Source organism: Oncorhynchus keta, chromosome 7 (assembly GCF_023373465.1).
Source record: "Oncorhynchus keta strain PuntledgeMale-10-30-2019 chromosome 7, Oket_V2, whole genome shotgun sequence".
In the NCBI taxonomy this organism is placed as follows: domain Eukaryota; kingdom Metazoa; phylum Chordata; class Actinopteri; order Salmoniformes; family Salmonidae; genus Oncorhynchus; species Oncorhynchus keta.
In genome coordinates this window covers 37,211,366-37,238,440 of record NC_068427.1, presented here as the reverse complement: position 1 = coordinate 37,238,440, position 27,075 = coordinate 37,211,366, and the positions used below count along the sequence as shown (strand labels likewise).

General features: G+C 43.0%; 1 protein-coding gene and 1 long non-coding RNA gene across 3 annotated transcripts in view; both read right to left on the bottom strand.

Moving 5' to 3' along the window:
- The window catches only part of LOC118386344 (solute carrier family 49 member 4 homolog), a 97,563-nt gene that overhangs the window by 10,729 nt on the left and 59,759 nt on the right, over nucleotides 1–27,075 (bottom strand). The window contains exons 6-8 of the mRNA XM_035774030.2: nucleotides 26,790–26,857; nucleotides 14,881–15,008; nucleotides 10,852–11,034 (exon numbers count right to left, since the gene is read on the bottom strand). Of these exons, the coding sequence (XP_035629923.1) occupies nucleotides 10,852–11,034; nucleotides 14,881–15,008; nucleotides 26,790–26,857 (379 nt within the window). The remainder of the gene's footprint in view (nucleotides 1–10,851; nucleotides 11,035–14,880; nucleotides 15,009–26,789; nucleotides 26,858–27,075) is intronic.
- LOC127931142 (uncharacterized) lies at nucleotides 15,093–16,718 on the bottom strand. 2 transcript variants are annotated; one of them, XR_008139908.1, is made up of 4 exons: nucleotides 16,311–16,718; nucleotides 15,969–16,100; nucleotides 15,507–15,770; nucleotides 15,093–15,176 (listed from the first exon to the last, which is right to left on the bottom strand). It is a non-coding gene; the product is annotated as an uncharacterized LOC127931142 (long non-coding RNA). The 2 variants fall into 2 exon arrangements; XR_008139909.1 differs by lacking the exon at nucleotides 15,093–15,176 and adding an exon at nucleotides 15,309–15,374.

Genomic DNA, 27,075 nt, shown 5'->3' with positions numbered 1-27,075 from the left:
CTCAGTGGACAGAGAGAGAGAGAACATCTGTGAGTCCAGAGCTCAGTGGACAGAGAGAGAGAGAACATCTGAGTCCAGAGCTCAGTGGACAGAGAGAGAGAACATCTGTGAGTCCAGAGCTCAGTGGACAGAGAGAACATCTGAGTCCAGAGCTCAGTGGACAGAGAGAGAGAGAGAGAGAGAACATCTGAGTCCAGAGCTCAGTGGACAGAGAGAGAGAGAACATCTGTGAGTCCAGAGCTCAGTGGACAGAGAGAGAGTTAAGAGAAGTGATGAGGTGGAAGATGTTTCATCCTGAAGTAGCACAATCATTAATCAGGTTAGATCAGTAACCTGTTGCCTGGTTGTGTGGGAAGTTATGGGAGTTGTGTTTATCTGACAGCTCTGTCTCCACAGCCTGCCTGACCCAGACTCATCCATTTAGATGAAGACAGAGAGTACAGAGAGGGAGGAGAGATGTGTGAATTGGTGTGGAGTCTGAATGAATGCTAATGTGTCTATGTATGCCCACCAACCAACCAAATCTCTCAGGTAATCCAGTCAGGTATTTGGTGGTAAAGAAGTGACTAACCGGCTCAAGAGCAGCCAATGGTCCCAGTGACATCATCAGTGAGGAGTAGCAGGGCTGCAGTGTGTGGAAAGTAAGAGAGAAAGCAAAACTATTTGGAGTTGCTTGAACAGCAAATCAAAGGGGAATAGGAGTGGACATAATTTCCCTTTCTGAACAGTAATAATGAAAGAGCCTCTGGGGAGAGAGACGATGAGGCAATTCCTCACAAGCTATCATAGCTCCAGTACCTCAGTGTTCAGTTAAAAAGGACAATTTAAATTATGTTTTCACTTCTTCCTCTGGCTCTACACGGAGTGTACCAAACATTAGGAACACCTGCTCTTTCAATGACAGACTGACCAGGTAAATTCAGGTGAAAGCTATGATCCCTTATTGATGTCACTTGTTAAATCTACTTCAAATCAGTGTAGATGAAGGGGAGGAGACAGGAGGATGCTTAAGCCTTGAGACATGGATTGTGTATGTGTGCCAGAGGGTGAATGGGCAAGACAAAAGATTTTGAACGGGTATGGTAGTAGGTGCCAGGCGCACCAGTTTGTGTCAAGAACTGCTGGGTTTTTCACGCTCAACAGTTTCCTGTGTGTATCAAGAATGGTCCACCACCCAAAGGGCATCCAGCCAATTTGACACAACTATGGGAAACATTGACGTCAACATGGGCCAGCATCCCTGTGGAACTCTCTCAACCTCTTGTAGAGTCCCAGCTCCTGATGAATTGAGGTCGTTCTGAGGGCAAAAGGGGTGAGGGGTTGCAACTCAATATTAGGTAGGTGTTCTCTTCTCCTTCTGTCTGTGTCTCTGTCGATTTCAGAAGTGAGGGTCTAAAAGCTGATAAAAACCCCTGACCAGCGGGAGGGAGTGGAATAACATAAACAGCTGCAGACACCCACAGGCTGGTACACAAAGCAGGGACACGAGGGACTGAGGGAAGTGCGTCAAGGCCAGACACAGACGGCTAGTTAGCTCTGACACCTCACCCTATGCACGTTGTGGTGAACGTAATACTGCCACACAGGCTGTCATGAGTCACGACCACAGTAAAATTCCATGACTGTTGAGGTAATCTCCTTTTATGCATTCTGGATATGTGTTGGTAGAACCCAATTCGCTAATGACAGTCTGGTCGCTAATGGCCTGGTACTCAGGGCTCTATTGTCCCTCCATCAGGTCCTAATGGCCTGGTACTCAGGGCTCTATTGTCCCTCCATCAGGTCCTAATGGCCTGGTACTCAGGGCTCTATTGTCCCTCTAACCACTCTGACATCAATGCAAATGCGATCGAAAATCACATCAAACACTTATCATCAAAACAGTATCATGCTTTTAAAACTCACCTCAATGTGATTTATCAATTTGAAGAAAGAAAACAGGTTGAAACTGAGTGGAAAACATGGTCATTTGGGTGCTGTTTCAAACATTACACTAAATGGACAGTGCTTTGTAAGGTGATGATACTTTTAAAACCACATATGCATATTAGAGTTTATTGACACAACTGTGGGAAGCATTGGAGTCAAGTTGGGCCAGCATCCCCGTTGAACTCTTCCCACACCTTGTAGATTCCCAGCTCCTGACCAATTGAGTGGAAAAAGGCACATAGGCATATTTATGAGCCCAAGCCCCCAAAAAATAATGGAATTAAAATAATGATTGTGCTGTTATACAATACATAGCATATTACGCATAGCAAAATAAATATGACAAAAAATAACTGATTCAAAATGTCCGGTTTAATTGTCTCCAAATTAAACCGGAAGCCAGCCGCACCAATGTGTCAGAGGAAACCTTGTACAGCTGCCAACCGAAGTCAGCGTGCAGGCGTCCAGTCCGCCACAAGGAGTTGCTAGAGCGCAGTGGGACAAGGACATCCTGGTCGGCCAAAACCTCCCATAACCTGGACCACGCTGGGCCAATTGTGCAATGCCTCATGGGTCTCCCGGGCGCGGCCGGCTGCGACACAGCCTGGGATCGAACCCGGGTCTTTAGTGACACCTCTAGCACTGTGATGCAGTGCCTAGTAACAGGGAGGCCCACTGTATTTGATTTTGAATAGCCTAGTAACAGGGATTTTGATATATTTAATGAATAGGCTGACATTACCTTTAGCTACAGAATATCTCACCACAATGCATTGCCAGCTCCTCCTCTCTCTCCTTCATTCCTTTCTCCAGCGCGGAGAGAGAGGGGCTGTCAAAAGTTTAATGAAATATGTTTTGTTTTGAAAACATGTTAAGATTGACATTCCAGAACAGATTTCACTTGGTTTCCCAAATGAAGAACTGGGTAGCTGCAGGAACAATGTTGGAGAGCCCATGGCATACAGAGGTTGGGTAGCTGCAGGAACAATGTTGGAGAGCCCATGGCATACAGAGGTTGGGTAGCTGCAGGAACAATGTTGGAGAGCCCATGACATACAGAGTACTGGGTAGCTGCAGGAACAATGTTGGAGAGCCCATGGCATACAGAGGTTGGGTAGCTGCAGGAACAATGTTGGAGAGCCCATGGCATACAGAGTACTGGGTAGCTGCAGGAACAATGTTGGAGAGCCCATGGCATACAGAGTACTGGGTAGCTGCAGGAACAATGTTGGAGAGCCCATGGCATACAGAGTACTGGGTAGCTCCAGGAACAATGTTGGAGAGCCCATGGCATACAGAGTACTGGGTAGCTGCAGGAACAATGTTGGAGAGCCCATGGCATACAGAGTACTGGGTAGCTGCAGGAACAATGTTGGAGAGCCCATGGCATACAGAGTACTGGGTAGCTGCAGGAACAATGTTGGAGAGCCCATGGCATACAGAGTACTGGGTAGCTGCAGGAACAACGTTGGAGAGCCCATGGCATCCAGAGGTTGGGTAGCTGCAGGAACAATGTTGGAGAGCCCATGGCATACAGAGTACTGGGTAGCTGCAGGAACAATGTTGGAGAGCCCATGGCATACAGAGTACTGGGTAGTTGCAGGAACAATGTTGGAGAGCCCATGGCATACAGACGTTGGGTAGCTGCAGGAACAATGTTGGAGAGCCCATGGCATACAGAGGTTGGGTAGCTGCAGGAACAATGTTGGAGAGCCCATGGCATACAGAGTACTGGGTAGCTGCAGGAACAATGTTGGAGAGCCCATGGCATACAGAGTACTGGGTAGCTGCAGGAACAGTGTTGGAGAGCCCATGGCATACAGAGTACTGGGTAGCTGCAGGAACAATGTTGGAGAGCCCATGGCATACAGAGTACTGGGTAGCTGCAGGAACAATGTTGGAGAGCCCATGGCATACAGAGTACTGGGTAGCTGCAGGAACAATGTTGGAGAGCCCATGGCATACAGAGTACTGGGTAGCTGCAGGAACAATGTTGGAGAGCCCATGGCATACAGAGTACTGGGTAGCTGCAGGAACAATGTTGGAGAGCCCATGGCATACAGAGGTTGGGTGGGCAGAATATCACCTGTCGCGCAGCGAGAGGCTGCGTGCTCCTAAGACAGTGTTGATGCATGGAGTGAAATACGTATCCTTATAAGCCCAGACATTTCTTTATGCAATCCTGTGTGAAAGCAGAGTTTTGATGGTTGTAACTAAAAAAAGGATCCCAGCTGCTACTACATTTATTTCTCAGCTGCTCATATTAAGCACAAGCTCCGCTATAAAACACGAGTATCCTACCCGGCATGATTGAAAAACAAACTGTGTGGAAATGGCCTCTATTCGCTATTCCAGTGCATACGGATGACTTGTTCCTGCCCCTATTTCTGCTCTTTCGATAATTATTAGTAATGACAAATTAAATTGAGAATAGTCTGTTGGGTGAAAATATTATGGCTTGATGAGAAAACAGCGTGTCTAGTCTGAGGAAAGGAGTGCAAGTTTTTTGTGTGACTTTCTCAAATCAATAGCCTCTAGTGCAGCCCATATAAAGCACCAGTCAAAAGTTTGGACACACCTACTCATTCCAGGGTTTTTATTCATTTATTCATTTATTTATGTATTTAGAGAATCCCAAGAGTGTGGAAAGCTGTCATCAAGGCAAAGGGCGGCTACTTTGAAGAATCTCAAATATATTTTGATTTGTGTAACACTTTTTTGGTTACTACATGATTCCATATGTGTTATTTCAGAGTTGATGTCTTCCCTATTATTCTACAATGTAGAAAATAGTTTTAAAAAATAAGAAAAACCCTTGAATGAGTAGTTGTGTCTAAACTTAATGTATGTTTTGATTTCTAAGATATTCTAAGGTTTGTATCATTCTAAGGTTTGTATCGTAAAGTCTCCAAATAACTCTAAATCTAGCGTATAGGATCTGTTTCAAATGATCACTTTTACCCTCAACATAGCCACTTCATATGCACACTCGCTCCGGAATGGGAAAAATATCCTTTCTATTGTACTCAGTAAGTTCAATTATATTGTTCTTACTATAAAATCATATAATATAAAATAATGGCTTGGGACTTATAAGCATATCTTGTCTGCTAAATGAACAAGCCAACAGCCTCTGGAATGGCACTTAGCCAGATAACATAAAGTAGGCCAACAACTCATATTCTGTTCTTCTGAAATACATTTTTCTTTATATCATAATGTTTCTTTAGACCTGCCTAAAATAAATCATGGACGTATTGTGACGGTGTACATGAAATGTATGTATTGTGACGGTGTACATTAAATGTATTTATTGTGACGGTGTACATTAAATGTATTTATTGTGACGGTGTACATTAAATGTATTTATTGTGACGGTGTACATTAAATGTATTTATTGTGACGGTGTACATTAAATGTATTTATTGTGATGGTGTACATTAAATGGATGTATTGTGATGGTGTACATTAAATGTATGTATTGTGACGGTGTACATTAAATGTATTTATTGTGACGGTGTACATTAAATGGATGTATTGTGATGGTGTACATTAAATGTATGTATTGTGACGGTGTACATTAAATGGATTTATTGTGATGGTGTACATTAAATGTATTTATTGTGACGGTGTACATTAAATGGATGTATTGTGATGGTGTACATTAAATGGATTTATTGTGATGGTGTACATTAAATGGATGTATTGTGATGGTGTACATTAAATGTATTTATTGTGATGGTGTACATTAAATGTATTTATTGTGATGGTGTACATTAAATGGATTTATTGTGATGGTGTACATTAAATGGATTTATTGTGATGGTGTATATTTAATGGATTTATTGTGATGGTGTATATTTAATGGATTTATTCAACTTTTTGAATTGTAGATGTTCCAAAGGCATGCATCAGCAGCCTGTACGCAGCTTGTATGTGTGGAGGCCTGGAGAATGCTAAATGTGTTCATGTTAATTAACAGTCAATTATCGTGAGACAAGCATGTATTTGCATGACAATAGCTGACACAATTTCATGGCCGCCACAGACTTACGCACGCGCATACACACACACATACACGCAAACTCACACACGCACAGAGGCTGAGTCGCGAGCAGAAGTCACTTATTGCTGCCGCAATTATTCCTAATTGTGGTCAATGATGCTGGTGCATTTAAAATGGACGTCACGTTTCAGACTGATTTATTCCTCCCATTCTCACTTTCCTCAGTTTTTGTTTTTTTAGGGGAAAGGGGAATGAAGCTGGCTGACATTTGTCTGATATAAATATGACTTAACTAATCGAAATGAAATCATTAAACGTTCAATAAAACAAAATGAGAATAATTACTTTCTATTACTGTCAGAATATTCAGACTAGGTGGGAAGACATCGAGACTGTTGTGTAATTTAATATGTCTGTGTGTATTTCAAATAGGAGGTGTGATTATAGTATCAACTGTTCCCACCACAATCATTCAAAAACATCCCAGAAATGAAAGAGCAACTGCAAAACAAAATCATTGTTCTGGATCAACATGTCTCTACACAGAGCTATGGTCTTCGCTGCCTCCATAACACTCACTAAAGGTTACAGATTACAGATACAGTTGACGTCGCAACTTTACATACACTTAGGTTGGAGTCATTAAAACTCGTTTTTCAACCACTCCACACATTTCTTGTTAACAAACTATAGTTTTGGCAAGTCGGTTAGGACATCTACTTTGCGCATGACACAAGTACTTGTTCCAACAATTGTTTACAGACAGATTATTTCACTTATAATTCACTGTATCACAATTCCAGTGGGTCAGAAGTTTACATACACTAAGTTGGCTGTGCCTTCAAACTGCTTGGAAAATTCCAGAAAATTATGTCATGGCTTTAGAAGCTTCTGATCAGCTAATTGACATAATTTGAGTCAATTGGAGTTGTACCTGTGGATGTATTTCAAGGCCTACCTTCAAACTCAGTGCCTCTCTGCTTCACGTCATGAGAAAATCAAAAGAAATAAGCCAAGACCTCAGAAAAAAAATGGTAGACCTCCACAAGTCTGGTTCATCCTTGGGAGCAATTTCCAAACACCTGAAGGTACCAGGTTCATCTGTACAAACAATAGTACGCAGGTATAAACACCATGGGACCACGCAGCCGTCATACCGCTCAGGAAGGAGACGCATTCTGACTCCTAGAGATGAACGTACTTTGGTGCGAAAAGTGCAAATCAATCCCAGAACAACAGCAAAGGACCTTGTGAAGATGCTGGAGGAAACATGTACAAGAGTATCTATATACACAGTCAAATTAGTCCTATATCGACATAACCTGAAAGGCCGCTCAGCAAGGAAGAAGACGCTGCTCCAAAACCGCAATAAAAAAAACAGACTATGGTTTGCAACTACACATGGGGACAAAGATCGTACTTTTTTGGAGAAATGTACTCTGGCCTGATGAAACAGAAATGCAACTGTTTGGCCATAATGACCATCGTTATGTTTGGAGGAAAAAGGGGGAGGCTTGCAAGCCGAAGAACACCATGTCAACCGTGAAGCACGGGGGTGGAAGCATCATGTTGTGGGCGTGCTTTGCTGCAGGAGGGACTGGTGCACTTCACAAAATAGATGTCAACATGAGGAGGGAAAGGATGTGGATATATTGAAGCAACATCAAGACATCAATCAGGAAGTTAAAGCTTGGTCGCAAATGGGTCTTCCAAGTGGACAATGACCCCAAGCATACTTCCAAAGTTGTGGCAAAATGGCTTAAGGACAACAAAGTCAAGGTATTGGAGTGGCCATCACAAACCCCTGACCTCAATCCTATAGAACATTTGTGGGCAGAAGTGAAAAAGCGTGTGCGAGCAAGGAGGCCTATAAACCATTTGAAACATTTGATCCAAGTTAAACAATTTAAAGGCAATGCTACCAAATACTGCCGACCTACTGGGAATGTGACGAAAGAATTAAAAGCTGAAATAAATCATTCTCTATACTATTATTCTGACATTTCACATTCTTAAAATAAAGTGGTGATCCTAATTGACCTAGGACAGGGAAATGTTACTAGGATTAAATGTAAAAAAAAAAAATGAGTTTCAATGTATTTGGCTAAGGTGTATGTAAACGTCCGACTTCAACTGTATGTCACCAAAGAACATATTATTAATCTCATAGTTTTGTACTTCAGACAAATTTGGCAAAGTTTACAAAAAAAAGTTTGAAGAAAACAGAAGAGTGGCAATTATTTCAGCTCTGTGAATTATTTCTGTTTCCCGTGTTGAAGTCTTGACAACAAACGCAACCAATATTGCCGCCTACCCCACACAAGCCCTAACTCCTCCACATAGACGAGGCGTCTTTGATGCTCAACAATACGTCTCCCTGCTCTCTATTCCACCCACCACTCCATAGCTAAATCACATAAACAACTAGCAGATGAACTCTAAAGTACCAACAACTGTAGCAGTATGTTTTCATATAGCCAGTGTTGTCTCCATTCATGTTTTCAGACAGACTCAGTGGTTAAGTGACCTTAGGGATTAGGCTCGACTGCTTCCCAAATGGTACCCTATTTCCTATATAGTGGCTCTGGTCAAAAGTAGTGCACTACATAATAGGAATAGGGTGCCATTTTGGACAAAACACTCTGCTGGGATAGAAGACCGTTGGGACCCACTAAGGTGATATTAAAATAGACATTTAATACATTTACAAATGTATAACTTCTTTAAAAAACCGTAGCCAAAAAATAAATGAACATCCTTGAGGCTGAGGTTGCCAATTTTAAATATAGGAGGGAGTGGGGAGGATTTTGAAAAGGCTAAGATTTTCAAATCAGATTTAATTCCACACCAACATATCTGTCACATCAATTACGGTTATAAGCTAAAATTAATGACAGATGAATTACAGGTAGGAGAGAAAATATTGGAGCTTCATCATACTGTTAGTGGTGTATATTCTCCTGAGTTCATCCCCAATGATTGATCAACAGGAACTAGTTGGATTTAGCTGTAGTTATTAGTATCTCAACTAGTATCTAAACCAATGGGCTCTACATTCCTAGAGACATGTAAATATCACATGAATTGGTCCTAACACTCAGCCCTGAGGAACACCAACTGCTCTGTTTATAAAGGTCTGAGCTGCTGGCAGTCATTAAGAGTGTGAAGTCCACACAGGAATACCACAAGAGTGTGCTACTCAAGATGTCGGGGGCCATAATTACAGATCTCAGACCAGCCTCAGCTGGGTATAGCCTCTGAGCATCACTCAGAGCAGAACAGAAGAGAGAGAGAGAGTGAGTGAGACTAATGGGTAACAAACCACACTACTCTCTGTGACCGCAACAAGGTCAGATTTGAAAAGCTAAAGTTGTGCCAAAGCGCTCTAATCTCGGTTGAATCTTCCTGGGTGTCAGAGGGAGAGAGGAAGCTGCCAACACGGTTACCTTCTCAGTTCTGACCACATGGCCTCAGTCTCCAGTACACAAACAAACCCCTCTGTACACATCCAGCAGGCTATCATTCACCACCACCGTCTAGAAGGGGGAAAATGTATACTTTATGAGGCCTGTATCAGTTTCCTGATCCTACACTACAGACATCTCTATCTGACACCACCTGGCTGTCCACATGACACGGTTCTGTGTCCTAAACAGCACCCTATTCCCTAATATAGTGCACTACTTTTGACCAGAGCGCTATGGGCCCTGGTCAAAAGTATTGCACTATGAAGAGGATAGTGTACAATTTGGAAAGCATGTATCTATACTGATGGGTAATTCATGATTAATCACTAGCTCGCTCCAGTCTGAGGAAACTGTACACATATCGCTAGTGATTAGAATCACAGTGTAAAGGTCCCTAAACTGATGTTTATTCATCAGCACCTGGCTTCTGCTTCTGCTGCCTGACCTGTCGAATCTCCTGAATCCCTTTCTGCTTGTTGCTGGGTGGAACAGGAACACTCACAGTCAAATAGGTGAACATGCACTGTCCGGGTGTCAGCTTTGTTAGTGGAGAAAGAGCCTCTGGTCCAAGGTGGCCACCCTAATTAAGGGCTGACTATCCACCACCTGTACTCTGAGGGACCAGCCAGTTAGTAGATCATGACAGAATGTAGTTGTCAGGCAACAGCTGTATCTGTCAGTTCATACAGCTTACCACCAGGGGGACTTGCCAGTGTGTGTGTTTGTGTGAGAATGTGTGTGTGAGTATGTGTTTGTGTGCATGTGTGTGTGTGTGTGTGTGAATCTCATGAATACAAATGCAGTATGTATAAATATGTATACAGTATATTCTATCTATTTACTCCAGAGTGTTTGAGAGGGGAATGCTGTCAAGTTTCTCTAAGCATTATTCATCATTCCACCTGATTGGCTTTGTGATGCGTTTGACCTTACTGTGAAGGTTAATCAGCCAGAGGAGCTCTGCAAACAGAAAGGAGCTCAGCTAAAAGGGGAGGGAAACAGAGGTTTCTTCCCAAATGGCTTTTGACCAGGGCCCATTGGAAATAGGGTGCCATTTGGGATGAACAGACAAAGAGGAGGTATGATGGTTTGGCTCCACTACAGGCTCCCGACCTGCTTCTGTTCCAACCAGGAAGAGATATTCTGTCCTTTCTGTTGTATGCTGTGCTTACATATTTCACATGAAGTTCCGCAAGATTCAGACAATGAATGCCAGTCTGGGAGCGATAAAACAGTGTTTTTAATTGTAATCAAAATACATTTTATAACTCAAAAGGTCTCAAAAGCTAATGTATCTATCTATTTCTTTAAATGCTCCTCAGTGGTAATGGAAGGCACATCCGACCTCTTCATCTGGGTTGGAATCTGACCCGCTGCTCTAGGGCTGTCTCCTCTCATTTAATTCTCTCTCTCTCTGTGTTGTACCTGTGATCAGCCTGTCGGTCTTACCTGTGGTGTAGAAGGTGAGGAAGAAGAGGAGGCAGCCGGTGACCAGGTTACCGAGGAAGGTGACCACCCCGCAGGTGATGCCCTCGGGCACGGGGTACACGGTTTCGATTAAGAGCTCAAAGAAGATGGGCACACTACTGTTGATGAAGATGCCCAATACGATACAGGAGGTGTACAGGGTGGCTGAGGGGAGGACAGAGGGGCGGAGGGTTAATTAATCAATGAATCGATCAGTAAATCAATCAAAAATCACATTGTATAAAGCAGAGGACAGGGAGTCAATGTGTGTATTAAATCAATGAATCAATAAAATGCGACTTAAAAATACCTTTTTACGTCAACAGTTCACAGAGTGCATTAGATATGGCACTATAACTAGTGTGAAATTACACTAGTCTAGCGAGACTGTGAGAACAGTGTCTCCATGAGAACAAATACCAGCCTCCGGGTTCCTACAGGTATCAAAGATCACTCATAATGTCATTCCAGGTAAGTCAATGGTGGTTTAACAGTGGGTATTGGATAGGGAATAAACCACAGGCAAAAACCCTGCTGTGCAGCCTGTCTGGGTCTTTTCATGAGATTGACTACATTTAGTTATTCTCAGGGCACAGAGGGATGTTTCTGTTCCAACGCAAAAGGCAAATTGTGTTAGTTAGTGCTGGCCAATGTCCCAAGTGTGTGTGTGTGTGTGTGTGTGTGTGTGTGTGTGTGTGTGTGTGTGTAGGACCATCCTTCTCAGTGAATTTCATAAAAATAAAAGTGAAACATTAAAAATTTTATCTTTTTTTTTTAGGATAAAACTATACTACATATATTCACGTCACCAAATAATTGATTAAAACACACTGTTTTGCAATGAAGGTCTACAACAGCCTCAAGAGCACTCTCTAGGGTAGCACCATGGTGTAGCCAAAGACAGCTAGTTTCTGTCCTTGTTTATGAAAGAAAAGCAAATGTTTTGTCCATTAAAATAACATAAAATTGATCAGAAATACAGTGCAGACATTGTTAATGTTGTAAATGACTATTGTAGCTGGAAACGGCTGATTTTTAATGGAATATCTACATAGGCGTATAGAGGCACATTATCAGCAACCATAACTCCTGTATTCCAAAACACCAGTCTCAACGTCAACAGTGAAGAGGCCATCATCAGGACCAGGATGAGCTTTATTCCGTTAAAATAAAAATAAATATTTTTAAAAAATCAGCCGTTTCCAGCAACAATAGTCATTTACAACATTAACAATGTCTACACTGTATTTCTGATTAATTTGATGTTATTTTAATGGACAAAAAAAATAGCTTTTCTTTCAAAAACAAGGACATTTCTAAGTGACCCCAAACTTTTGAACGGTAGTGTGTGTGTTTGTTCATGCTTGTGTGTCTTGGCCACTGATCAAGGTCTCAACTGCTCTGAGACTGAGCCCTGGGGCCCTGGGGTGGGTGAGCGGATTAAGCCATCACCATGGAGCAGAGCATGTTTGTGTCCCAATTGGCACCCTATTCTCTATATAGTGTACTACTTTTGACCTGAACCCTATGGTAGTACACTATATAGGGAATAAGGTGCCATTTGGGATGCAGAGCATGGCTCTCAGTTTTCTCCACGGCCGTCTCCTTTATCACTGCAGATTGGGTCAAATCAACTCCCCATTACCCAGCACCGCTCTTAATCACACACTGTCTGTGAGGACCGAGCCAGCCAATCTGCCTGCCTGTCTATCTGCCTGTCTGTCTGTCTGCCAGCCTCTCTGCCTGCCTGTCTGCTGCCACAGAGGAACTGAGGCGACACCACGGCACCGGCGACACAGGCATCAGTGAATATCCTCTCTGCCCTTTGTTCTACCACCCCCGTCCTGCTCTAATGACCGGCTGGTATCAAACACAGTCAACCACCGCTGCTCTGTTCCTCCACTACATCCGTTGCTCCCAGGTTGTGGCTAGTTGATCCCTTTATTAGAGGAAGTATGACGCTGCTCCATGATAATATTTTAGTCCTCTTTTCTTAGGACTGTTACGGTGACCAGATTACCACCACACCGGCAGAGGCGAGTCATGGTGGCAGTCAAAATCGATGTGCTAGGCTTCTCCAAGCTCTGATGCTGCTGACCGTCATTAGTAGCCTACCAAACATGCTAACTGCCTGGTACTCAGCACTCTATTGTCCCTCTAATCGCTCTGACATCAATGCAAATGTGATTGAAACTCTAATCAAACACTTCATGAGAACCCATGAGCTCATGTTGCGCAACATTTCTATAGGCTATACAATTGCGTGAGAAAACAGAGTGATGACCTCTATTAAAAAGAAGAGGATCCCACCAGCTTTCTATAGATATATATATATATATATTTCTCAACCTTCCTAATATCAAGCACATTGCTTCTCTTAACAACAGGAGTATAGCCTACCTGTCTGGCATGAAAAAGAACCATGGGAAAGGCGTCCTCTATTCGCTATTTAAGTGCATAGATGACATTTATTTATGTAAAGACCAGATTAAATCAAGAATAGTCTGATGGGTGACAATATTAGCCTCTCACTTGTGAGTTATATATTTGCCGCTGGGAAATTTGTGGCATTATCAAGTGCTTGTCAAGCTGTGAGTGAGAGACTGATGGAGAGTGTACAGCCTGCGTAAAAAACAAAGCAGAGCTCATGCATTTCATGCAACTATTTTCAAATCGTCATTAGAGTCGCATCTTGCAGCCATATAATGTATTATAAATCGAAACATATAATCCAACATTTGTATCACAACTAAAGATACGTAAATAACTAAAATAATCATATAGGAGTACCTGAATAGCACATGTGCACACTCCCTCAAATTGTTTGGAGAAAATATCCTTTCTATTTTATTCAGCTAGGTTCAGCTAGGTTCAATTGTATTCTTTATAAATATATATATATATATATATAAAATAATAATGCCACAGAATTATAAGCAAATCTTGTCTACTAAATGAACTAGTGTAGCTCACAGCCATATGACAGAGCCAGACCAGGCCCTAACATAACACCTCTTCTGAAACAGACTACTTGGGGACCTGAAGCATCTTCACTATTATTCTACAATGTAGACAATAAAGAAATAAAGAAAAACCCTGGGTTGAGTAGGTGTGTCCAAACCTTTGACTGGTACTGTACATAACACTCTGTTATGCTTCTCGGTCCATTAATGAATAGAAAGTAGATCCTAGATGTATTCTTCAGTCAGACAGAACACTGTGGGGGTGATATAAAGCTAAATTAAATGCATGCTCTTCAACCGATCGCTGCCTGCACCTGCCCGCCTGTCCAACATCACTACTCTGGACTGTTCAGACTTAGAATATGTGGACAACTAAAAATACCTAGGTGTCTGGCTAGACTGTAAACTCTCCTTCCAGACTCACATCAAACATCACCAATCCAAAGTTAAATCTAGAATTGGCTTCCTATTTCGCAACAAAGCATCCTTCACTCATGCTGCCAAACATACCCTTGTAAAACTGACCATCCTACCGATCCTCGACTTCGGCGATGTCATTTACAAAATAGCCTCCAATACCCTACTTAACAAATTGGATGCAGTCTATCACAGGGCCATCCGTTTTGTCACCAAAGCCCCATATACTACCCACCACTGTGACCTTAACGCTCTCGTTGGCTGGCCCCTCGCTTCATACTCGACGCCAAACCCACTGGCTCCAGGTCATTCTACAATGTAGAAAATAGTGAAAATAAAGAAAAACCCTTGAATGAGTAGGTGTGTCCTAACTTTTGACTGGTACTGTACATGAAGCTGCCTCACTACAGAAACAGCTACCTCACTCCTGCTCCTGTGAGCCATTCTGACGAGCACAAGCCAATGGCTACTTACTATACTAAGTCCATGTGTTCCTTCCTGAATCTAAAGGACAAGTCTGCTATTGAAGTATCCATTGTGGCTCTAGGATGCTCTGGGTGTACGCCAGTTGCACGACCTACATGTAAAATGCTCACTTCCTGACATGGAAACCATGCTCTACCAGGCCTACCTGCAGTGGAGGGTAGGTGTGTGAGCCTGGTTAGACAAGTGAGTGTGAACCAGGTGGAGGCCAGGGAAGCCCCAGCCATCATCAGGACCAGGATGAGCTTCAGCATGCCCCGGATAGAGTCTGCAAACCTGGGGAGAGACAGAGACCGAGTTAGTAAACCTGGAGCACACAGAGAAACAATCAAAGGATTGTTTGAAACAACAACCAAACTAAACAACAACTCGTATAACCTGGCCTTTTGGTATGCTTCAGAAATGGTTTAACATGGCATGCTTCCAAACAACAACTCATATAACCTGGCCTTTTGGTATGCTTCAGAAATGGTTCAACATGGCATGCTTCCAAACAACAACTCATATAACCTGGCCTTTTGGTATGCTTCAGAAATGGTTTAACATGGCATGCTTCCAAACAACAACTCGTATAACCTGGCCTTTTGGTATGCTTCAGAAATGGTTTAACATGGCATGCTTCCAAACAACAACTCATATAACCTGGCCTTTTGGTATGCTTCAGAAATGGTTTAACATGGCATGCTTCCAAACAACAACTCGTATAACCTGGCCTTTTGGTATGCTTCAGAAATGGTTTAACATGGCATGCTTCCAAACAACAACTCGTATAACCTGGCCTTTTGGTATGCTTCAGAAATGGTTTAACATGGCATGCTTCCAAACAACAACTCATATAACCTGGCCTTTTGGTATGCTTCAGAAATGGTTTAACATGGCATGCTTCCAAACAACAACTCATATAACCTGGCCTTTTGGTATGCTTCAGAAATGGTTTAACATGGCATGCTTCCAAACAACAACTCATATAACCTGGCCTTTTGGTATGCTTCAGAAATGGTTTAACATGGCATGCTTCCAAACAACAACTCATATAACCTGGCCTTTTGGTATGCTTCAGAAATGGTTCAACATGGCATGCTTCCAAACAACAACTCATATAACCTGGCCTTTTGGTATGCTTCAGAAATGGTTTAACATGGCATGCTTCCAAACAACAACTCGTATAACCTGGCCTTTTGGTATGCTTCAGAAATGGTTTAACATGGCATGCTTCCAAACAACAACTCGTATAACCTGGCCTTTTGGTATGCTTCAGAAATGGTTTAACATGGCATGCTTCCAAACAACAACTCATATAACCTGGCCTTTTGGTATGCTTCAGAAATGGTTTAACATGGCATGCTTCCAAACAACAACTCATATAACCTGGCCTTTTGGTATGCTTCAGAAATGGTTTAACATGGCATGCTTCCTTCCCAACAACAACTCGTATAACCTGGCCTTTTGGTATGCTTCAGAAATGGTTTAACATGGCATGCTTCCTTCCCAACAACAACTCATATAACCTGGCCTTTTGGTATGCTTCAGAAATGGTTTAACATGGCATGCTTCCTTCCAAACAACAACTCATATAACCTGGCCTTTTGGTATGCTTCAGAAATGGTTTAACATGGCATGCTTCCAAACAACAACTCATATAACCTGGCCTTTTGGTATGCTTCAGAAATGGTTTAACATGGCATGCTTCCAAACAACAACTCATATAACCTGGCCTTTTGGTATGCTTCAGAAATGGTTTAACATGGCATGCTTCCTTCCCAACAACAACTCGTATAACCTGGCCTTTTGGTATGCTTCAGAAATGGTTTAACATGGCATGCTTCCTTCCCAACAACAACTCATATAACCTGGCCTTTTGGTATGCTTCAGAAATGGTTCAACATGGCATGCTTCCAAACACAACTGTGTAAACATGCCTCAGGTAGACTTATATGCCTCCATGTCACCATGCATTAAAAGGAAGCAGACATGGTGACAGGAGAATGTAGCAGTCCATGGGTTACAACTGGTGACAGCTTACAGCCATACACCATGATATGAGCTGATGTAATTTAGATCACCAGTGACTGTGAAGCAAGCAGGCAGATATTTGATGTCTGTTCCTCTCTATCCATCCAAACAAGCTGTCCAAACAAAGCCTCTTGTGTTTTAGCATTCCTCTCAGCATGTGTTGAACCACCAACCCCTGACAGGTTTACTCCTGTCCTCTGGGTATATTTGCCAGCACAGAACGCAGTGTTGGATTCTGAGAATATTAAATGTAAAGGAGAGAGGGTAATGTATAACGTTTACATTGTCAGGATATGTTATTGTTAGCCATCAGGGAGGGATCCTCTGGGAGGAGAAGAGACACAGTCTGGTACCAGGCACCATGACAGCTGTGTGTCGAGTGCAGGGAAGCGATCACATGTGGCAGGCATTGATAAGGGGAGAGAGCCATAGATTAGTGATGGAGGGGGGTCGAGATCAGCTCAGGTCACGTTAGGGGAGAAATAAAAGTTTATGGCCCGTATCACTTAAAGAATGATGTTGTTCCGATGTGTAGGAGGAGACTCGGCCTATGAGAAAGGGTTAAATATCAGTGCTTGTGTGAATATGTCTTTGTCTAATGCAGCTGTATTGATCCTCTGGGAGAATAAGCTTGGTTTGAGCTTTCATATTGTCCGTAGAGTTTTTACTCTGAGAATTAGAACCTAACAACATCGTACATATAACCTTTCAGCATCGTACATATAACCTTTCAGCATCGTACATAGAACCTTTCAACATCGTACATAGAACCTTTCAGCATCGTACATATAACCTTTCAACATCGTACATAGAACCTTTCAGCATCGTACATAGAACCTTTCAGCATCGTACATATAACCTTTCAGCATCGTACATATAACCTTTCAGCATCGTACATATAACCTTTCAGCATCGTACATATAACCTTTCAGCATCGTACATAGAACCTTTCAGCATCGTACATATAACCTTTCAACATCGTACATAGAACCTTTCAACATCGTACATATAGAAGCTGGTAGTGGAAAGACACTAATTGCCAATTGTTATGTTGTGCTCAGAAAAGATGCTTCAGAGAGTGTTCAACCTGACAATTAACTATTTATGGAAAGAAAACACAGGAAATGTTAAATAAGCATCACAGTCTCTCAGAGTTCAATAAAAGTGTAGTCGGGGAACATATGACAGAAATCAGTTTTGAACAGCCTCTCAGCCAACAAAACTGTTTAGCTTCAAACCGTTTATTTTCAGTGAGTTCATTTTAGATTAGACATTCATAGAGGCACTGCAGGCATGTGCACAGAAAGGGGTCTACCTGTGCCCTCCCACCGGCCCTTTGCCATTGTTGTTTTGAACCCACTGCCCACAAGTCATTGTGAAGTCATCAGGTTTTGCCACCCCACCATTACCCTTACCCTGTACAGAGATTGTGTGCGCCCAGTATCCAAACATGCATGGCTTGAGCTTGGGAGATGCGCTTACCGGTCATGTAGCAAGCTACCTACTTTACAAATCAATAGTCCTGCTACAGCAGGATAACCCTTGATTCATATCATCAATATTGGGTCTGGTTGGCTAAGGTAGAAAGACCCAACATAAACAACCCAACACAGGTAGTCTAGACTAGCCAATCACTATATACTAAAATACAGTTTGAGCACCTGCTTCCTGAAAGGTCTGTGCCCGGCACTGATGCACTGTCTGTGTGTGGACATATCTGTCACTGTTTTAACATATCACCCCCACAGTGTTCTGTCTGACTGAAGAATACATCTAGGATCTACTTTCTATTCATTAATGGGCTAAGAATCATAACAGAATTATGTACACTACTTATTGGAAGTGAACACGTTACATGGATGCTGGACCCTAGAAGTGGGTGCTTTGGTAGGGACAGCAAAGCACTGCCCAACCAAGTCTGCTAACTTTTTCCCCTGACCACTAGCCCCCCCCCCCTCCCCTACCTCCACCGCCGGTATCATGTATCTTCCCTCTGAAACTCATATATCATTTGTGCATTGAAACCATCAATAAATGCAGCATGACTGAATCTAAGTAGCATAATTCAAGACTCCTTTATGCCCTACAAAGTCAGCTGACAAGACAGGAGAATAAACATATCTTGTTATGAGGTAATGTCTCAACTATAAAAGCACATAAATTACAGTTGTGTCAGATTTATTGGCATGAAGATAGTGAGGCTTGAATATTCTGTAGCATCACATTCTCCTCTGGCTAACCTCAGAAATAATTCAATTCTTATTCCATTTGATATGATCATTAACAGGTCTATTTGTCTCTATTCTGATCTAAGACAAGGGCATGGACTGAATGACCGAACCAGTCAAACATGTTACATTTTTCGTAATTTGGCAGATGCTCTAATCCAGAGCGACTTACAATAGTGAGTGCATACATTTTCATATAGGTCCCCTGTGGGAATCAAACCCACAACCCTGGTGATGCAAGCACCATGCTCGACCAACTGAGTCACACAGGACCACGGAATGATATCACCGAGCGACAACGGCCATCACTAGCCCCAAAAAATAGGCCAAATTCAGTAACTTTAATTACTCATTTTAAATCTCTTGTTCATCTAAACAAATACATTTTAATTTTTCAAGTCTTTAATGTGAGTCAGTGTGGGTAAAAACTCTTCCTTCCCCTCACCCTCTCCCCCCCGACTTCCCCTTCCCCCTTCCTCGATTAATTCAATTGAATGGCTTTATTGGCATGGGAAACATACAGTTGAAGTCGGACGTTTACATACACCTTAGCCAAATACATTTAAACTCCGTTTTTCACAATTCCTGAAATTTAACCCCACTAAAAAGTCTCTGTCTTAGGTCAGTTAGGATCACCACTTTATTTTAAGAATGTGAAATGTCAGAATAATAGTACAGAGAATTATATATTTCAGCTTTTAGTTCTTTCAACACATTCCCAGTGGGTCAGACGTTTACATACACTCAATTAGTATTTGGTAGCATTGCCTTTAAATTGTTTAACTTGGATCAAATGTTTCAGGTAGCCTTCCACAGGCTTCCCACAATAGGTTGGGTGAATTTTGGCCCACTCCTCCTGACAGAGCTGGTGTAACTGAGTCAGGTTTGTAGGCCTCCTTGCTCACACACACTTTTTCACTTCTGCCCACAAATTTCCTATAGGATTGAGGTCAGGGGTTTGTGATGGCCACTCCAATACCTTGAATGTGTTGTCCTTAAGCCATTTTGCCACAACTTTGGAAGTGTGCTTGGGGTCATTGTCCATTTGGAAAACCCATTTGCGACCAAGCTTGAACTTCCTGACTGATGCCTTGATATGTTGCTTCCTTTTGGGTTATGTCAATATGACTCGTTTTACTATGGATATAGATATTTTTGTACCTGTTTCCTACAGCATCTTCACAAGATAATTTGCTGTTGTTCTGGGATTCATTTGCACTTTTCGCACCAAAGTACATTCATCTCAAGGAGACAGAACGCGTCTCCTTCCTGAGCGGTATGACGGCTGTGTGGTCCCATGATGTTTATACTTGCGTACTATTGTTTGTTAAAATGAATGTGGTACCTTCATTTGGAAATTACTCCCAAGGATGAACCAGACTTGTGGAGGTCTACAATTTTTTTTCGGAGGTCTTGGCTTATTTATTTTATTATTCCCATGATGTCAAGCAAAGAGGCACTGAGTTTGAAGGTAGGCCTTGAAATACATCCACAGGTACACCTCCAATTGACTCAAATGATGTCAATTAGTCTATCAGAAGCTTACAAAGCCATGACATCATTTTCTGGAATTTCCCAAGCTGTTTAAAACCTGTTGATCCTACCCCCTACTTTTTCGAACATTCTGTTAAAAATCGCGCAACATTTCAGCGCCCTGCTACTCATGCCAGGAATATAGTATATGCATATGATTAGTATGTGTGGATAGAAAACACTCAGACGTTTCTAAAACTGGTTAAATCACGGCTGTGACTATAACAGAACGTGCGTTTCATCGAAAAGTGCAGGAAAATCTGATCACTGAAAACTGGAAAATATATCAATGCGCCACTTGAATATATTGTTGAATGGAAACCACATTACCTGGAGCCGAGGTTGCAATACCTACAGCTTCCACACAATGTCAACAGTCTTGCCATTTGCCTAGGATTTGTTTCTTGGTCAAACGAACAAGAGACAGCCCATTTCTTCCGGTCTCCAACAGGATATTTTGGTTGAGATTTATCCGGACATTATTTCAAGACGTAGAGCTATGGAATATACATCGCCCCGTGATCAATTTGATAGATTATTAACGTTTACTAATAGCTAAAGTTGCATTACAAAAGTATTTCAAAGTGTTTTGTGAAAGTTTATCGGCGACTTTTTTAATTTAAAAAAATGACGTTGCGTTATAAAACACAGTTTTTTTCCTTGATCACAGTCTTCATAGATCGATATCTAGGCTATATATGGACCGATTTAATCGAAAAAAAGACCCAATAGTGATGTTTATGGGACATCTAGGAGTGCCAACAAAGAAGATCGTCAAAGGTAATGAATGTTTTATATTTTATTTCTGCATTTTGTGTAGCGCCGACTATGCTAATTATTTTGTTTACGTCCCCTGCGGGTCTTTAGGGGTGTTGCATGCTATCAGATAATAGCTTCTCATGCTTTCGCCGAAAAGCATTTTAAAAATCTGACTTGTTGGCTGGATTCACAACGAGTGTAGCTTTAATTCAGTACCCTGCATGTGTGTTTTAACGAACGTTTGAGTTTTAACGAGTGCTATTAGCATTTAGCGTAGCGCATTTGCATTTCCAGATGTCTAGATGGGACGCCTGTGTGTCGGGTGGAGGTAAGAGGTTAAAGGCACAGTCAACTTAGTGTGTGTAAACGTCTGACCCACTGGAATTGTGATACAGTGAATTATAAGTGAAATAATCTGTCTGTAAATAATTGTTGGAAAAATTACTTGTGTCATGCAAAGTAGATGTCCTTACCGACTTGCCTAAACTATAGTTTGTTCACAAGAAATGTGCGGAGTGGTGGTTGAAAAATACATTTTAATGACTCCAACCTGTGTATGTAAACTTCCGACTTCAACTGTATGTTAACATTGCCAAAGCAAGTGACATAGATAAAACAAAAGTGAAATAAACAATAAAAAATGAACAGTAAACATTACACATAAAAGTTTCAAAAGAACAAAGAAATGTCTCTCTCTCCCCCTTCTCCTCCCCCTTTTATTTGGGAGCATGTGTGTGTGCGCGTGTATGTGTTGGGGAGTGTTTGTTTGGCTATCAAAGCGCATCCCATGAAGCAAACTACTTTATACCAGGCACGACTCCAACACCATCTTTAAGTTTGCTGATGACACAACAGTGGTAGGCCTGATCACAGGCAACGACGAAACAAGACATAGGGAGGAGGTCAACAACCTCTCCCTCAACGTAATCAAGACAAAGGAGATGATTGTGGACCACAGGAAAAGGAGGACCGAGCAGACCCCATTCTCATCGACGGGGCTGTAATGGAGCAGGTTGAGAGCTTCAAGTTCCTTGGCGTCCACATCACCGACAAACTAACACGGTCCAAGCACACCAAGAAAGTCGTGAAACATATTCCCCCTCAGGAGACTGAAAAGATTTGGCATGGGTCCTCAGATCCTCAAAAAGGTTCTACAGCTGCACCAATGAGAGCATCGTGACGGATTGCATCGCTGCCTGGTATGGCAACAGCTCGGCCTCCGACCGCAAGGCACTAGCTTCCTGCCATCCAGGACCTCTATACCAGGCGGTGTCAGAGGAAGGCCCTAAAAATTGTCTAAGACTCTAGCCACCGTAGTCATAGACTGTTCTCTCTGCTACCGCACGGCAAGCGGTACCGGAGCGCCAAGTCGAGGTTCAAAATGCTTCTTAACGGCTTCTACCCCCAAGCCATAAGACCCCTCCCCCCTTTTACACTGCTGCTACTCTCTGTTATTATCTATGCATAGTCACTTTAATAACTCTACCTACATGTACATATTACCTCAATTACCTCGACCCCGGTGCCCCCGCACATTGACTCTGTACCGGTACCCCCTGTATATAGCCCCGCTATTGTTATTTACTGCTGCTCTTTAATTATTTGTTACTCTTATCTGTTACTTTTTGTTTTTAGGTATTTTCTTAACCGCATTGTTGGTTAAGGGCTTGTAAGTAAGCATTTCACTGTTGTATTAAGCATTTAACTGTAAGATCTACACCTGTTGTATTTGGCGCATGTGACAAATTTAGTATGACCATAACACCTGCAGCAAAAGTTTTTAATGGGGCTATTTTTCTGCTGCCCATTGCAAGCTGCTCTCTGATGTTTGTGTGACGTAAGGTGAGGCGTTCAGGCACAGGAGGGTGTGTGTGTGTGTATGTGTTAATGTGCTAGGTAACCGGGGAATGTGCTAGGTAACCGGGGAATCTGTTACTGTGCTTCCCAAACACATCACCCATCATGGCAACACACACACACACAGGTACACACACAGGTACACACACAGGTACACACACAGGTACACACACACACACACACACACACACACACACACACACACACACACACACACACACACACACACACACACACACACACACACACACACACACACACACACACACACCTCCCTTAGCTAACCCCCAACAGATGGCCAATTTAGCCAGACGTGAGGAGGAAGCCAATCAACTGCGGGACAGAGACTCATTAATGAGTTAGTTCTCCCCCTCTGTTTCTCTCCTACAATGCAAATCTAGAACCCTGTTTCTGTTTCAACTTTGTGTTGCATATAACCAGAGGTTGCAAACAGAGGCAAACCTTACCCAAACCTCATTAAACCTGGATCGACACCAAACAAATAACATATTTGAGTAAGTTTGCAACAGCAGGAAAATAATTAATTAATGAACATTTTTGTAGGGGCTGATACATTTTTTAATTCAAAGTTGGAATTAAACTTCAGAACATTTTAAAACCTTAAATACACTACAAATGTTTACATTTCCTGCAACAGGGTGATCAAATTAAGATCCTACATGTGTAGATCCACTCCAGCCTATACCAAGAACAGATTACTTCCATGAATCAATAGTGTAGAGTCATGGTCTAATTTTCCTAATTACAGCGCAGTGAGACGTTGGCCCTGCCTGGAAGTGCTGATTGGGCCGGGCGATGAATATATATCTTTCAGCCAGACGACTGATCCCTTCCTTCTGCATAGTCCACAGTTTGGGGCCTATGGTGTATGACTCCATCCACCAGCTACACGGACATGATCTACTGCATTACTATTCACTCATTCATCTCCCTTCGTCTATCACAACCATGGACTTAATACATTGAGATTGAGATAGAGACAGCGAGACAGAGAGAGGGGTGGAGGGAAAGAGTGGAGCTAAGGGGTTTGAGTGTACATCCCAAATTGCACCCTTTTCCCTACGTAGTGCACAAGTTTTGACCAGGACTCATAGGCATTTGGGATACAGCCTGAGACTCCTAACCCCCACCCCACCCCCTCCAAAAAAACAAACATCCTCTGCCTCTTAAAAACAAACCTAGGGAAGCATTTTTTATTATTGATATCACTAAATACTGAAATGTGACAAGGTTAGAGAACCAGACTGGAATGCAGAACAAGCAGAGAGAGTCCAGGGACAGAGTAGTACACCCGTTTATTCCTGTCAACATATTCTTGTGAACATATTGCTGTGAACATACTTAGCAATGGTTTCTAGCTGCTAATCTTGTTGACAGGCCTTGGAGGCAGAGCCAAAGCTATTACGACCAAACATGGACCGTATATTTTCATGCATACTTAATTTGACAATACTAAACGAGTGTATGCTTATCCTCTAATTTGACGGCTCACCAGGTCCAGGGAGATCATTTAGGGCTGAATTTATGAGACAAGCCTATTACTAGGAGGATCTCTCCTCACACTCCGCTGGACACAGCTAGCTGTCTGTAGTCTCTGGCACAGTACAAGCACAGCCAAACTGCAGACAAGAGTGGGCCTACTGTAGACAGCATCCAGGGGCCAGATTGACTGGATGAGGCCTACTGTAGACAGCATCTAGGGGCCAGATTCAGACTGGACAAGGCCTACTGTAGACAGCATCCAGGGGCCAGTTTCAGACTGGATGAGGCCTACTGTAGACAGTATCTACAGGCCAGATTCAGACTGGACGAGGCCTACCGTAGACATTATCTACAGGCCAGATTCAGACTGGACGAGGCCTACCGTAGACAGTATCTACAGGCCAGATTCAGACTGGACGAGACCTACTGTAGACAGTATGTACAGGCCAGATTCAGACTGGACGAGGCCTACAGTAGACATTATCTACAGGCCAGATTCAGACTGGACGAGGCCTACCGTAGACAGTATCTACAGGCCAGATTCAGACTGGACGAGGCCTACCGTAGACAGTATCTACAGGCCAGATTCAGACTGGACGAGGCCTACCGTAGACATTATCTCCAGGCCAGATTCAGACTGGACGAGGCCTACCGTAGACAGCATCTAGGGGCCAGATTCAGACTGGACGAGGCCTACCGTAGACAGTATGTACAGGCCAGATTCAGACTGGACGAGGCCTACTGTAGACAGCATCTAGGGGCCAGATTCAGAATGGACAAGACCTACCGTAGACAGTATCTACAGGCCAGATTCAGACTGGACGAGGCCTACCGTAGACACTATCTACAGGCCAGATTCAGACTGAACGAGGCCTACTGTAGACAGCATCTAGGGGCCAGATTCAGACTGGACGAGGCCTACCGTAGACACTATCTACAGGCCAGATTCAGACAGAACGAGGCCTACTGTAGACAGCATCTAGGGGACAGATTCAGACTGGACGAGGACTACCGTAGACAGTATCTACAGGCCAGATTCAGACTGAACAAGGCCTACCGTAGACAGTATCAACAGGCCAGATTCAGACTGGACGAGGCCTACCGTAGACAGTATCAACGGGCCAGATTCAGACTGGACAAGGACTACCGTAGACAGTATCTACAGGCCAGATTCAGACTGGACGAGGCCTACCGTAGACAGTATCTACAGGCCAGATTCAGACTGGACGAGGCCTACTGTAGACAGCATCCAGGGGCCAGATTCAGACTGGACGAGGCCTACTGTAGACAGTATCTACAGGCCAGATTCAGACTGGACGAGGCCTACTATAGACAGCATCTAGGGGCCAGATTCAGACTGGACAAGGCCTACCATAGACAGTATCTACAGGCCATATTCAGACTGGACGAGGCCTAATGTAGACAGCATCTAGGGGCCAGATTCAGACTGGACGAGGCCTACTGTAGACAGCATCTAGGGGCCAGATTCATACTGGACGAGGCCAAGTTTTGACAGTATCTAGAGGCTAGATTCAGACTGGACGAGGCCTACTGTAGACAGTATCTACAGGCCAGATTCAGACTGGACGAGACCTACTGTAGACAGCATCTAGGTGCCAGATTCAGACTGGACGAGGCCTACTTTAGACAGCATCTTGGGGCCAGATTCAGACTGGACAAGGCCTACTGTAGTAGACAGCATATTTTATCCAGATTCAGACTGGATGAGGCCTACTGTAGACAACATCTAGGGGCAAGATTCAGACTGGATGAGGGCTACTGTAGACAGCATCTAGGGGCCAGATTCAGACTGGACGAGGCCTAGTTTAGACAGTATCTAGAGGCTAGATTCAGACTGGACGAGGCCTACTGTAGACAGTATCTAGAGGCCTGATTCACAATTGAGATAAGCATACTCATCTTAAATCCTTCAATGATTTCAGAACTTTTGAGGAATTTGAATTAAGCCTGTGGATCATAAGCCATAATTCCCGCTGTGAGCCTTTTAGGACATCGCACATCTTCTCAGGCCATCATATTCTAGACAGTCTATAACAATAGCAGTCCAACATTATCACATTACCATAGCATGTTGGAGGCAGACAGTAAAGTCATGCTACAATGTTAAACCACATGGAAATGATCTGCTGTTTTTGTTGCTTACCTGGCCATGGCCACTCCAAATACACAGCCGCCCACAACAGACCAGAACCCAATCCAGCCAGCATCCACCTGTAGAGAGAGAGAATTTGATTTTTAAAATTCCCTTTATTGGGTGAAGATGCCTACAGCACATCCACTTTCAACCCTCAGACATCATGCAGCACCGCGCTCATGTGTACCAGCCTGTAAGAAAAACACCAGTTTGAAGGGACAACACCAGAACCCCATCAACACCTCCAAAACAAAGGTTGTGTGGTTTGGCAAGAAGAACGCTCCCCACAGGTGTG